Source organism: Oncorhynchus mykiss, chromosome 10 (assembly GCF_057628025.1).
Source record: "Oncorhynchus mykiss isolate SJ-2025 chromosome 10, ASM5762802v1, whole genome shotgun sequence".
Taxonomy (NCBI): domain Eukaryota; kingdom Metazoa; phylum Chordata; class Actinopteri; order Salmoniformes; family Salmonidae; genus Oncorhynchus; species Oncorhynchus mykiss.
The window spans coordinates 68,237,967-68,251,171 of NC_143031.1; the positions used below are offsets into that span (position 1 = coordinate 68,237,967).

General features: G+C 45.5%; 1 protein-coding gene across 7 annotated transcripts in view; it reads left to right on the top strand.

Moving 5' to 3' along the window:
- The window catches only part of LOC110533189 (lipopolysaccharide-responsive and beige-like anchor protein), a 356,513-nt gene that overhangs the window by 91,548 nt on the left and 251,760 nt on the right, over positions 1–13,205 (top strand). For all 7 annotated transcript variants that reach the window (XM_090187615.1, XM_090187618.1, XM_090187619.1 and 4 more), the window contains exons 23-25: positions 9,597–11,162; positions 11,854–12,032; positions 12,730–12,883. In XM_090187615.1, the coding sequence (XP_090043741.1) occupies positions 9,597–11,162; positions 11,854–12,032; positions 12,730–12,883 (1,899 nt within the window). The remainder of the gene's footprint in view (positions 1–9,596; positions 11,163–11,853; positions 12,033–12,729; positions 12,884–13,205) is intronic.

Genomic DNA, 13,205 nt, shown 5'->3' on the forward strand with positions numbered 1-13,205 from the left:
TCTTATGTGAATTTTTATGAAAATGGAATAAATTAATTTATAAATTTCCCACAAAAATAACGCTGTTTTTTTTAAGTCAAATGATTTCTTATTACATGAACACTGAATCCCGTATCACTGATGTATTACTTACATTATTACAGTGAAATCACCTCTGCCTAATGTAATGCTCTTTTAAAATCTATAATTATGGTTAAATAAGGTGATACTAGACATTTCACTTCTAGCCTCTTTTGAATCCTAATGACCAAACCTGTACACGACAGTGGTGGAGAAGACCGGGTTAGTAGTGAGGTACATGAACTGTACTACAGTATATTTAACATGGCTAGAGGGCGATAGAGAAGACCGGGTTAGTAGTGAGGTACATGAACTGTACTACAGTATATTTAACATGGCTAGAGGGCGATAGAGAAGACCGGGTTAGTAGTGAGGTACATGAACTGTACTACAGTATATTTAACATGGCTAGAGGGCGATAGAGAAGACCGGGTTAGTAGTGAGGTACATGAACTGTACTACAGTATATTTAACATGGCTAGAGGGCGATAGAGAAGACCGGGTTAGTAGTGAGGTACATGAACTGTACTACAGTATATTTAACATGGCTAGAGGGCGATAGAGAAGACCGGGTTAGTAGTGAGGTACATGAACTGTACTACAGTATATTTAACATGGCTAGAGGGCGATAGAGAAGACCGGGTTAGTAGTGAGGTACATGAACTGTACTACAGTATATTTAACATGGCTAGAGGGCGATAGAGAAGACCGGGTTAGTAGTGAGGTACATGAACTGTACTACAGTATATTTAACATGGCTAGAGGGCGATAGAGAAGACCGGGTTAGTAGTGAGGTACATGAACTGTACTACAGTATATTTAACATGGCTAGAGGGTGATAGAGAAGACCGGGTTAGTAGTGAGGTACATGAACTGTACTACAGTATATTTAACATGGCTAGAGGGCGATAGAGAAGACCGGGTTAGTAGTGAGGTACATGAACTGTACTACAGTATATTTAACATGGCTAGAGGGCGATAGAGAAGACCGGGTTAGTAGTGAGGTACATGAACTGTACTACAGTATATTTAACATGGCTAGAGGGCGATAGAGAAGACCGGGTTAGTAGTGAGGTACATGAACTGTACTACAGTATATTTAACATGGCTAGAGGGCGATAGAGAAGACCGGGTTAGTAGTGAGGTACATGAACTGTACTACAGTATATTTAACATGGCTAGAGGGCGATAGAGAAGACCGGGTTAGTAGTGAGGTACATGAACTGTACTACAGTATATTTAACATGGCTAGAGGGCGATAGAGAAGACCGGGTTAGTAGTGAGGTACATGAACTGTACTACAGTATATTTAACATGGCTAGAGGGCGATAGAGAAGACCGGGTTAGTAGTGAGGTACATGAACTGTACTACAGTATATTTAACATGGCTAGAGGGCGATAGAGAAGACCGGGTTAGTAGTGAGGTACATGAACTGTACTACAGTATATTTAACATGGCTAGAGGGCGATAGAGAAGACCGGGTTAGTAGTGAGGTACATGAACTGTACTACAGTATATTTAACATGGCTAGAGGGCGATAGAGAAGACCGGGTTAGTAGTGAGGTACATGAACTGTACTACAGTATATTTAACATGGCTAGAGGGCGATAGAGAAGACCGGGTTAGTAGTGAGGTACATGAACTGTACTACAGTATATTTAACATGGCTAGAGGGCGATAGAGAAGACCGGGTTAGTAGTGAGGTACATGAACTGTACTACAGTATATTTAACATGGCTAGAGGGCGATAGAGAAGACCGGGTTAGTAGTGAGGTACATGAACTGTACTACAGTATATTTAACATGGCTAGAGGGCGATAGAGAAGACCGGGTTAGTAGTGAGGTACATGAACTGTACTACAGTATATTTAACATGGCTAGAGGGCGATAGAGAAGACCGGGTTAGTAGTGAGGTACATGAACTGTACTACAGTATATTTAACATGGCTAGAGGGCGATAGAGAAGACCGGGTTAGTAGTGAGGTACATGAACTGTACTACAGTATATTTAACATGGCTAGAGGGCGATAGAGAAGACCGGGTTAGTAGTGAGGTACATGAACTGTACTACAGTATATTTAACATGGCTAGAGGGCGATAGAGAAGACCGGGTTAGTAGTGAGGTACATGAACTGTACTACAGTATATTTAACATGGCTAGAGGGCGATAGAGAAGACCGGGTTAGTAGTGAGGTACATGAACTGTACTACAGTATATTTAACATGGCTAGAGGGCGATAGAGAAGACCGGGTTAGTAGTGAGGTACATGAACTGTACTACAGTATATTTAACATGGCTAGAGGGCGATAGAGAAGACCGGGTTAGTAGTGAGGTACATGAACTGTACTACAGTATATTTAACATGGCTAGAGGGCGATAGAGAAGACCGGGTTAGTAGTGAGGTACATGAACTGTACTACAGTATATTTAACATGGCTAGAGGGCGATAGAGAAGACCGGGTTAGTAGTGAGGTACATGAACTGTACTACAGTATATTTAACATGGCTAGAGGGCGATAGAGAAGACCGGGTTAGTAGTGAGGTACATGAACTGTACTACAGTATATTTAACATGGCTAGAGGGCGATAGAGAAGACCGGGTTAGTAGTGAGGTACATGAACTGTACTACAGTATATTTAACATGGCTAGAGGGCGATAGAGAAGACCGGGTTAGTAGTGAGGTACATGAACTGTACTACAGTATATTTAACATGGCTAGAGGGCGATAGAGAAGACCGGGTTAGTAGTGAGGTACATGAACTGTACTACAGTATATTTAACATGGCTAGAGGGCGATAGAGAAGACCGGGTTAGTAGTGAGGTACATGAACTGTACTACAGTATATTTAACATGGCTAGAGGGCGATAGAGAAGACCGGGTTAGTAGTGAGGTACATGAACTGTACTACAGTATATTTAACATGGCTAGAGGGCGATAGAGAAGACCGGGTTAGTAGTGAGGTACATGAACTGTACTACAGTATATTTAACATGGCTAGAGGGCGATAGAGAAGACCGGGTTAGTAGTGAGGTACATGAACTGTACTACAGTATATTTAACATGGCTAGAGGGCGATAGAGAAGACCGGGTTAGTAGTGAGGTACATGAACTGTACTACAGTATATTTAACATGGCTAGAGGGCGATAGAGAAGACCGGGTTAGTAGTGAGGTACATGAACTGTACTACAGTATATTTAACATGGCTAGAGGGCGATAGAGAAGACCGGGTTAGTAGTGAGGTACATGAACTGTACTACAGTATATTTAACATGGCTAGAGGGCGATAGAGAAGACCGGGTTAGTAGTGAGGTACATGAACTGTACTACAGTATATTTAACATGGCTAGAGGGCGATAGAGAAGACCGGGTTAGTAGTGAGGTACATGAACTGTACTACAGTATATTTAACATGGCTAGAGGGCGATAGAGAAGACCGGGTTAGTAGTGAGGTACATGAACTGTACTACAGTATATTTAACATGGCTAGAGGGCGATAGAGAAGACCGGGTTAGTAGTGAGGTACATGAACTGTACTACAGTATATTTAACATGGCTAGAGGGCGATAGAGAAGACCGGGTTAGTAGTGAGGTACATGAACTGTACTACAGTATATTTAACATGGCTAGAGGGCGATAGAGAAGACCGGGTTAGTAGTGAGGTACATGAACTGTACTACAGTATATTTAACATGGCTAGAGGGCGATAGAGAAGACCGGGTTAGTAGTGAGGTACATGAACTGTACTACAGTATATTTAACATGGCTAGAGGGCGATAGAGAAGACCGGGTTAGTAGTGAGGTACATGAACTGTACTACAGTATATTTAACATGGCTAGAGGGCGATAGAGAAGACCGGGTTAGTAGTGAGGTACATGAACTGTACTACAGTATATTTAACATGGCTAGAGGGCGATAGAGAAGACCGGGTTAGTAGTGAGGTACATGAACTGTACTACAGTATATTTAACATGGCTAGAGGGCGATAGAGAAGACCGGGTTAGTAGTGAGGTACATGAACTGTACTACAGTATATTTAACATGGCTAGAGGGCGATAGAGAAGACCGGGTTAGTAGTGAGGTACATGAACTGTACTACAGTATATTTAACATGGCTAGAGGGCGATAGAGAAGACCGGGTTAGTAGTGAGGTACATGAACTGTACTACAGTATATTTAACATGGCTAGAGGGCGATAGAGAAGACCGGGTTAGTAGTGAGGTACATGAACTGTACTACAGTATATTTAACATGGCTAGAGGGCGATAGAGAAGACCGGGTTAGTAGTGAGGTACATGAACTGTACTACAGTATATTTAACATGGCTAGAGGGCGATAGAGAAGACCGGGTTAGTAGTGAGGTACATGAACTGTACTACAGTATATTTAACATGGCTAGAGGGCGATAGAGAAGACCGGGTTAGTAGTGAGGTACATGAACTGTACTACAGTATATTTAACATGGCTAGAGGGCGATAGAGAAGACCGGGTTAGTAGTGAGGTACATGAACTGTACTACAGTATATTTAACATGGCTAGAGGGCGATAGAGAAGACCGGGTTAGTAGTGAGGTACATGAACTGTACTACAGTATATTTAACATGGCTAGAGGGCGATAGAGAAGACCGGGTTAGTAGTGAGGTACATGAACTGTACTACAGTATATTTAACATGGCTAGAGGGCGATAGAGGGAGATTTTCACAAATTGCTTCCATCTTTCCTTGCCTGCCCAGACTGAGCTAAAGCAGCACTAGTCTAGATGACACCAGTTCAGGTGACTTCCAGATGTCCCTGTAGTCTGCTGCAGACTCCTGAATGGTCACCTGGGATAATATGAAATGATGTGATTGGACCACTGGGACCTGCTGGGTGACTTTAGATGCAACTGGACATGTATGACTGTCTGGCAGATCCTGTGTGTGTGTGTGCAGTCAAAGGTCACGCCTGTGTAACTGTTGGTTGTGTGGGGTGAGTGCACATGTGTATATAAAGTATGATGAATGCACACCTTTCTGTATGAATGAACCAACATGTTAGCAGCGTGTGTGTGCGCGCCCATGTGTGTACACAAATGTGTGTGTCCTTTATCTGAGCCAGAGTAGCAGCAGGCTTTGTGCTGCAGTGTGAGCAGACCAGGCAGATGTTTCTGCAGGTGGGCCTGCTGACACCACACACACACACACATACAATGCCTTTCTCCCAGCTCTGCACACAAATGAGTTGGATTTGAGGAAGATTTCTAAATCAGTCATCAGTGTGTGAAGGACTCCGTATCCTTCTAGCGTCAACAGTCGGCTTCTCTGTAGCATCCACCTTGTGGAAATGATGACATCAGACATTAACAGATGAAGAGACATTAGTGCAGGAGTGCTTGTGAAGCAGAAGAAGCCAGATGAGGCTTTCAGATATCGTCCTGTTTGAATCATGTCTATTTGTACCCTTTTATTAGATCAATAGCCGCTTGTACACATTACAAACTGTGTGTTTACTCTAATGTGGACGCTAGTTCTCTACTAGCAGCAGTTCACAAGACACAAGGGAGTATGGATCCACAGTACAAAGCCTCCCAGTATTGAGACTCAACATGTTGAGATGTAGCCTCTAGACTCTCTCTATTGTTCAGCCTTAATGCAGAGATGGACACATCGACAACTCCACAAAGGAGAGGGAAGTGCAGGACATGGAGAACATTGACCAGGGCTGCGCACATGCACGGATACACACACACACACACACACACACACACACACACACACACACACACACACAATACGGTCTACAGGACTTCTCATAGGGTAAACTGTAGGCCTAGTGTGTGTTGTATAGAAGTTCCACAGTGCTGAGGCTGAGCAGTGGGAGTTATTGGGATATCTACGTATTACCTTAGTTTCCCTAAACAAATGAGACTGTATCTGGTCCTACTTAGAATTGTCTGGTGGCCCACCTGTGGACTCTGTCCCATAGCTTGGGAACACAACTATGTGAGCTATAGGAGGACAATGTAACTGTCTGGCTGTCCTTAACCATGTGGTCTTAATGGACGCCCTTCTGGTTCCCAAAGACATCACCAGTCAGTGCTCTGCTCGGATTCCTGCTTCACATGATCAGGGGAAAATGATCTAGGAAAGGAGGGAGAGAGAGAGAAAGGGAGAAGAAGAAAAAGAAAGGGGGAGAAGGAGGAAAAAGAGAGAGAGCAAAACAGTGAAAGGAAGAGTTCTGTCCAGGGTTCCGTCCAGGCAGGACTGCGGCAGGCAGAGAGACAGACGACATTGATTTGGGAGGAGGGAGGAATTGCATTTAGCTAATTGGATTAGAGCCGCGCTGGCTTTCCCCATTTCCCCTTTGTTTTGTGGTCGCCGCCTATCTATTGATCTCAATGGGACTCCCAGGTCCTAACCTGCTATAGGGGGTCTCCCTGGACCAGTGGTGAGCCACCCAGCCTCACACCATACAGCCTGCGGTCTGGGGCCCAGACTGATCTCTGAACAGTTGTTAAATGGGCTAAGAGAAGGATGGAGGACTGCAGCCAAACCCTGCATTGCATTCAGGTTCCAGATTGGTCTGCGTTGGGATGTCAGTTTGTATTATGTTGAGTTGAAATGGATTGGAATACAGTTTGTTTACAGGTGGAGTGTTTAGAGGGATATTGAAATTTGATAACCTATGTTTTTTTTCAGTTTGTCATTTTTGTTGTTGTTTTTAATGCTATTTGTAAGGTCAATTTGCAGCGCTGTATGATTTGTCTATAGACAGCGCGTCCAGCTAATAGCTGTCAGGTTAGAATAGCCTGCACTGTTTTCCTACACTACCATAAAAATGTTCCATACCCTTAACCAGGACGTGGACTAGAATTAAATTAGACCAGATCGGCTAAACTGATGCCTTGGCCACCCAGTGCTGCTGGTCTCTTATCGTAGCTCTATGCTAACCACTGTTTTGAATACAGTACAGTACTCCCATTCTAATGGTAATTCAATCTTTATAGAAACTCATTTAAGGCCAACATGCATCATTTTAATGTACTGCATCGCAGTGTGACGTTATTCCACTGACTAACCACTCCAGTGTAGTTTCCATATGGTCATACTGCTCTACTTTGAATGCAATGCAGCATGTTTTTAATTGGTAAAAAATGCTAAATGTCAAATGAAGCAGAAACTAATGGGGAAGGGGGGAGGAGGAGAAGGCTAAGTCACTAGACTGTGATCGTTAAACCGGAGAGAGAAGGCTAAGTCACTAGACTGTGATCGTTAAACCGGAGAGAGAAGGCTAAGTCACTAGACTGTGAACGTTAAACCGGAGAGAGAAGGCTAAGTCACTAGACTGTGATCGTTAAACCGGAGAGAGAAGGCTAAGTCACTAGACTGTGAACGTTAAACCGGAGAGAGAAGGCTAAGTCACTAGACTGTGATCGTTAAACCGGAGAGAGAAGGCTAAGTCACTAGACTGTGATCGTTAAACCGGAGAGAGAAGGCTAAGTCGCTAGACTGTGATGGTTAAACCGGAGAGAGAAGGCTAAGTCACTAGACTGTGAACGTTAAACCGGAGAGAGAAGGCTAAGTCACTAGACTGTGATCGTTAAACCGGAGAGAGAAGGCTAAGTCACTAGACTGTGGTCGTTAAACCGGAGAGAGAAGGCCGTTACTATCGGTGAGGAGGGAGGAGAAGGCTAAGTCACTAGACTGTGGTCGTTAAACCGGAGAGAGGACGTTACTATCGGTGCGTTTAGAAAGGCCTCTTTACTTTTCTACTCTGAGAAAACAGATATGGATTAACAATCACAGCTAACCCAGTACCAGAAGATTAATGACCAGCCTTGTAGCCATCTAATTTAGAACATTAATGACTAACGCCTAATTAATTACAAATTCTCTCGCTCTCTCTCTCTCGCTCTCTCTCGCTCTCTCTCGCTCTCTCTCGCTCTCTCTCGCTCTCTCTCGCTCTCTCTCGCTCTCTCTCGCTCTCTCTCGCTCTCTCTCGGTCTCTCTCGGTCTCGCTCTCTCTCGGTCTCGCTCTCTCTCGGTCTCGGTCTCTCTCGGTCTCGGTCTCTCTCGGTCTCGGTCTCTCTCTCTCTCTCGGTGTCTCTCTCTCTCGGTGTCTCTCTCTCTCTCTCTCCCTCTCGGTGTCTCTCTCTCTCTCTCTCTCTCGGTGTGTCTCTCTCTCTCTCTCTCGGTGTCTCTCTCTCTCTCTCTCTCTCTCGGTGTCTCTCTCTCTCTCTCGGTGTCTCTCTCTCTCTCTCTCGGTGTCTCTCTCTCTCTCTCTCTCTCTCTCTCGGTGTCTCTCGCTCTCTCTCTCTGTGTCTCTCTCTCTCTCTCTCTGTGTCTCTCTCTCTCTCTCGGTGTCTCTCTCTCTCTCTCTCGGTGTCTCTCTCTCTCTCTCTCTCGGTCTCTCTCTCTCTCTCTCTCTCTCTCTCTCGGTGTCTCTCTCTCTCTCTCGGTGTCTCTCTCTCTCTCTCGGTGTCTCTCTCTCTCTCTCGGTGTCTCTCTCTCTCTCTCGGTGTCTCTCTCTCTCTCGGTGTCTCTCTCTCTCTCTCTGTGTCTCTCTCTCTCTCTCTCGGTGTGTCTCTCTCTCTCTCTCTCGGTGTGTCTCTCTCTCTCTCTCTCTCTCGGTGTCTCTCTCTCTCTCGGTGTCTCTCTCTCTCGGTGTCTCTCTCTCTCTCTCGGTCTCTCTCGGTGTCTCACTCGGTCTCTCTCTCTCTCTCTCTCTCTCTCTCTCTCTCTCTCTCTCTCGGTCTGTCTCTCTCGGTCTCTCTCTCGGTCTCTCTCTCTCTCTAGGTCTCTCTCTCGGTCTCTCTCTCTCTCTCTCTCTCTCTCTCTCTCTCTGTGTCTCTCTATCTCTCTCTCTCTGTGTCTCTCTCTCTCTCTCTCGGTCTCTCTCTCGGTCTCTAAATGTTCTTAGTTAAAAGCAGAGTAGATGATCTAGTTTGGATATATTTTCTCCCTCTTTACTCCCCTTTGACTTTCTGTCCTCAGAGCCACAGTGATTAATGCAGAGCCTTAAATTAGGAGAGTGATGATTTGCCGATGACACACGGACGCTGTTCAACAGACACACTTTACAGTATCTACTAACTCATCTATGACTGCTAACATGGATGGGTGATGGTCTCTTCCTCAAATGCCACAGCAGATAATTGTCCTCTATTGACTCCCAGATGGTGACGAGATGATACTCTGTCACTGACCCTCAGGCAATGGGGGTGGCAGGTAGCCTAGTGGTTAAGAGCATTGGGCCAGTAACCCGAAAGGTCACTGGTTTGACTCCCCGAGCCGACTAAGTGAAAAATCTAGCAATGTGCCCTTGAGCAAGGCACTTAACCCAAATTGCTCCTGTAAGTCGCTCTGGATAAATTACTAAAATGTAAAAAATATATTATCTACGTAGCTAAAATCTGGTCTAAAGTTCTGCTGAAAGACTACAATGTAAAAAATCTATCCATGTAGCTAAAATCTGGTCTAAAGTTTGTAAGGCCCCACATGGCGCCTGTCAAATGAAGCTAATGCTTTGCTTTCTTTGTTGTTTATGTTTGCAGGTGACCTTTGAGCAGCACAAGGAGAACCTGGCCCGTATGTTCCGTCAGTACCAGAGACTGGGCTCCGAGGGCGATGCAGATGGTATCCGGACCATTTCCGGGGCCAGCCGAGACTCTGAGATTCTGGGCCAGCTCCGGACCAACAGGGATCAGGGGGAGGAGACTGCCCCCTCCACCATGATCGAGCTCACCATTGACCCAGAGGGGGTCCCCCAGAACCAGGAGTCCCCCAACACTACCCCTCCCTCAGCAACCTCAGCATCTGCTTCTACCCCCAGCCCTCCAGAGAGAGAAGGAGATAGAAGTCAGAGGGGTCAAGCACCCATAACTGTGTCCAACATGCTGGCCAGAGCTGAAGAAGAAGAAGAGGAGGAGGAGGAACTACAGCAGGTCCAGAATCAGATCTCTGAGGATCAGAGAGGAGGTGCTGGTGACAGAGCTGAAGCTACTCCACAGGAGACTGAAGCTAAACTTACTGGGGATAAAGTCAGCAGTAAGACTGTTGAGGCCATGGCTGTGACTGAGACAGCCACAGACAAGACTGATGAAGCTGCAGCAGCTAGCACAGCTGAAACAGACGAAGCGACCAGGCCAGAAACTGAAGACGCGAAGGTGGCTAAATCAGAAACATGCGACGATGCTAAAACGTCTGATACCGACAAAGTAATTAGACCTCAAACGGATGGAGAGAAGGGGTCAGAAACGCACAGCTGCAAAGCCTCCAACGTTCTTATGTCTGAAGATTCCCTGAACGAACCCAAGGAACCGGAACTGGCAAAGCGACCTGAGGAACAGGTCTCTGCTGCCATCTCGGCCTGCCAGGAGGGGTCAGCGGTCGGGGCTTCTGTCCAGTCAGTCAGTGACCAGGTCCGACCCAGCTCCACCGACGACAGCATGGAGGAATCCTCTTTTGTCTCCGCCGCTGGTGGAGAGGAGGAAGAAAAGGAGGAAGAGGAGGTGAAGACAGAGGAGGTTGTAGTTGAGGAGGAGAAGATGGAAGAGGTTAAAGCAGAGGAGATCAAGACGGAGGTTAAAACTGGAAAGGAGAAGGAAGAGGAGAGTGTTGCCGAGGTCACAAAGTCAGCAGTGGAAAGTCAAGCCACACCACCTGCTTCTGTACCTGAGGAGAGTCCGACACAACCCCCTAAAATGGAGGAGATTGACCTTGACCCGTCTGCACCAGGCACCGACCCCACCAGCACAGAGCCAGCACGGCAGCCTTTAGAATCCACAACATCACCCCCTTCAGCCCTGGAGGCCATACTACCAGCAGCAGTAGGGGCCACTGTCTCTAAATCTGACACCCCACAGGTTGTGGCACCAGCAGAGGCCCCCAGCACCAAGGCGGTCCAGCCAGAAGCCCCACAGGCCACAGAGGCCCCCAGCACCAGGACTGATACCTCTCCGAAGGTAGCCACTGCTACTGCTGTGGAGGCAGGGAAAGACAGTGCAGCAGAGGGCCCTGGCTCTGCCACCAAGACCAAAGAGATCCACATTGCCAGGCTGGATGTGTCCAGTGTGGCCTCAGACACAGAGAGACTGGCTCTAAAGGAGACCTCCACACCTGTATGTCATCACTGCTTTCATCTATTTACTGGTCTTGTGTCTTTCACGAAAAGTGCTTTATAATATACAGTATGTACGTGGGTATGGCTATATGGCTTCAGCTAATCCTGTTTATATTTATATGGCTAATGCTGAAGCCAAAGCTAATCCTGTTTATATTTGTATGGCTAATGCTGAAGACAAAGCTAATCCTGTTTATATTTATATGGCTAATGCTGAAGACAAAGCTAATCCTGTTTATATTTGTATGGCTAATGCTGAAGACAAAGCTAATCCTGTTTATATTTGTATGGCTAATGCTGAAGACAAAGCTAATCCTGTTTATATTTGTATGGCTAATGCTAAAGCCAAAGCTAATCCTGTTTATATTTGTATGGCTAATGCTGAAGACAAAGCAAATCCTGTTTATATTTATATGGCTAATGCTAAAGCCAAAGCTAATCCTGTTTATATTTATATGGCTAATGCTAAAGACAAAGCTAATCCTGTTTATATTTATATGGCTAATGCTGAAGCCAAAGCTAATCCTGTTTATATTTACATGGCTAATGCTAAAGACAAAGCTAATCCTGTTTATATTTGTATGGCTAATGCTGAAGACAAAGCTACTCCTTAGCTTAAGCCAATCCTGTTTATATATATATGGCTAATGCTAATGCTGCTGCTAACCGTCTTGAGTGCTGTACCACAGGAAGTTCCTCAGGGCGACGCGGCTGCAGCCGGTGCCTCAGGAGGCCAGGCCAGAGAGAGCAGCTCCTCCGCTCGCTCCACCATGTTCCGTATTCCAGAGTTCCGTTGGTCTCACATGCACCAGCGCCTGCTCACAGACCTGCTCTTCTCCATTGAGACTGACGTGCAGATGTGGAGGAGGTAAAGGAGGGGAATTGGTTGAAATACATGGAGAATTGCATAGCATTTTGATCTGATTTCTAACACTAGAATGGTTGCCGGACAGGCGACTTTCCAACTCACTGTACCAACTTGCTGTAAATGAGAATGTGCTCTCAGTCAACTTACCTTGTAAAATTAGGGTTGAAAAAAAACTCAGAGAAGTTTAAACAGAATAGATCAATGGTAATCTATGGTAAGACCTGAAAATGGTTGTCTAGCGATGATCAACAACCAACTTGACAGAGCTTGAATAATTTTGAAAAGAATAATGGGCAAATGTTGTACAATTCAGGTGTGTAAAGCTCTTAGAGACTTACCCAGAAAGACTCACGAGTGTAATCGCTGCCAAAAGGTGCTTCTACAAAGTGTTGACAAGGGAGCGTGAATACTTATGTCAATTAGATATTTTTGTATTTCATTTTCAATAAATTAGGAAACATTTAAAAAAAAAAAAAATTTCCGTTTGTCTATATAGGATATTGTGTCTAGATGGGTGATGGGAAAAAATCTATTTAATCCATTTTGAATTCAGGCTGTAACACAACAAAATGTGGAATATTTCAAGGGGTATGAATACATTCTGAAGGCATTGATTGTGTTGTACATTGATTCAATGGTTATAATGTTTAGCTTCTATGTACCTCTGTGTAATTTGTGCCCGTCTCCTCTCTCCCAGTCACTCCACTAAGACGGTGATGGACTTTGTGAACAGCAGTGAGAATGTGGTGTTTGTCCACAACACAGTGCACCTCATCTCTCAGGTGGTGGACAACCTCATCATGGCCTGTGGAGGCATCCTGCCCCTGCTTTCTGCTGCCACATCCTCCTCAGTGAGAGACACTGTCTGTCTGGCTGTTGTGTTGGTCTGTCTGGCTGTTGTGTCGGTCTGTCTGTCTGGCTGTTGTGTCGGTCTGTCTGGCTGGCTGTTGTGTCTGTCTGGCTGGCTGTTGTGTCGGTCTGTCTGTGTCTGTGTGTGTGTGTCTGTGTGTGTCTGTGTGTGTGTCTGTCTCTGTGTGTGTGTGTCTGTCTCTGTGTGTGTGTGTCTGTCTCTGTGTGTGTGTGTCTGTCTCTGTGTGTGTGTGTCTGTCTCTGTGTGTGTGTGTGTCTGTCTCTGTGTGTGTGTGTCTGTCTCTGTGTGTGTGTGTCTGTCTC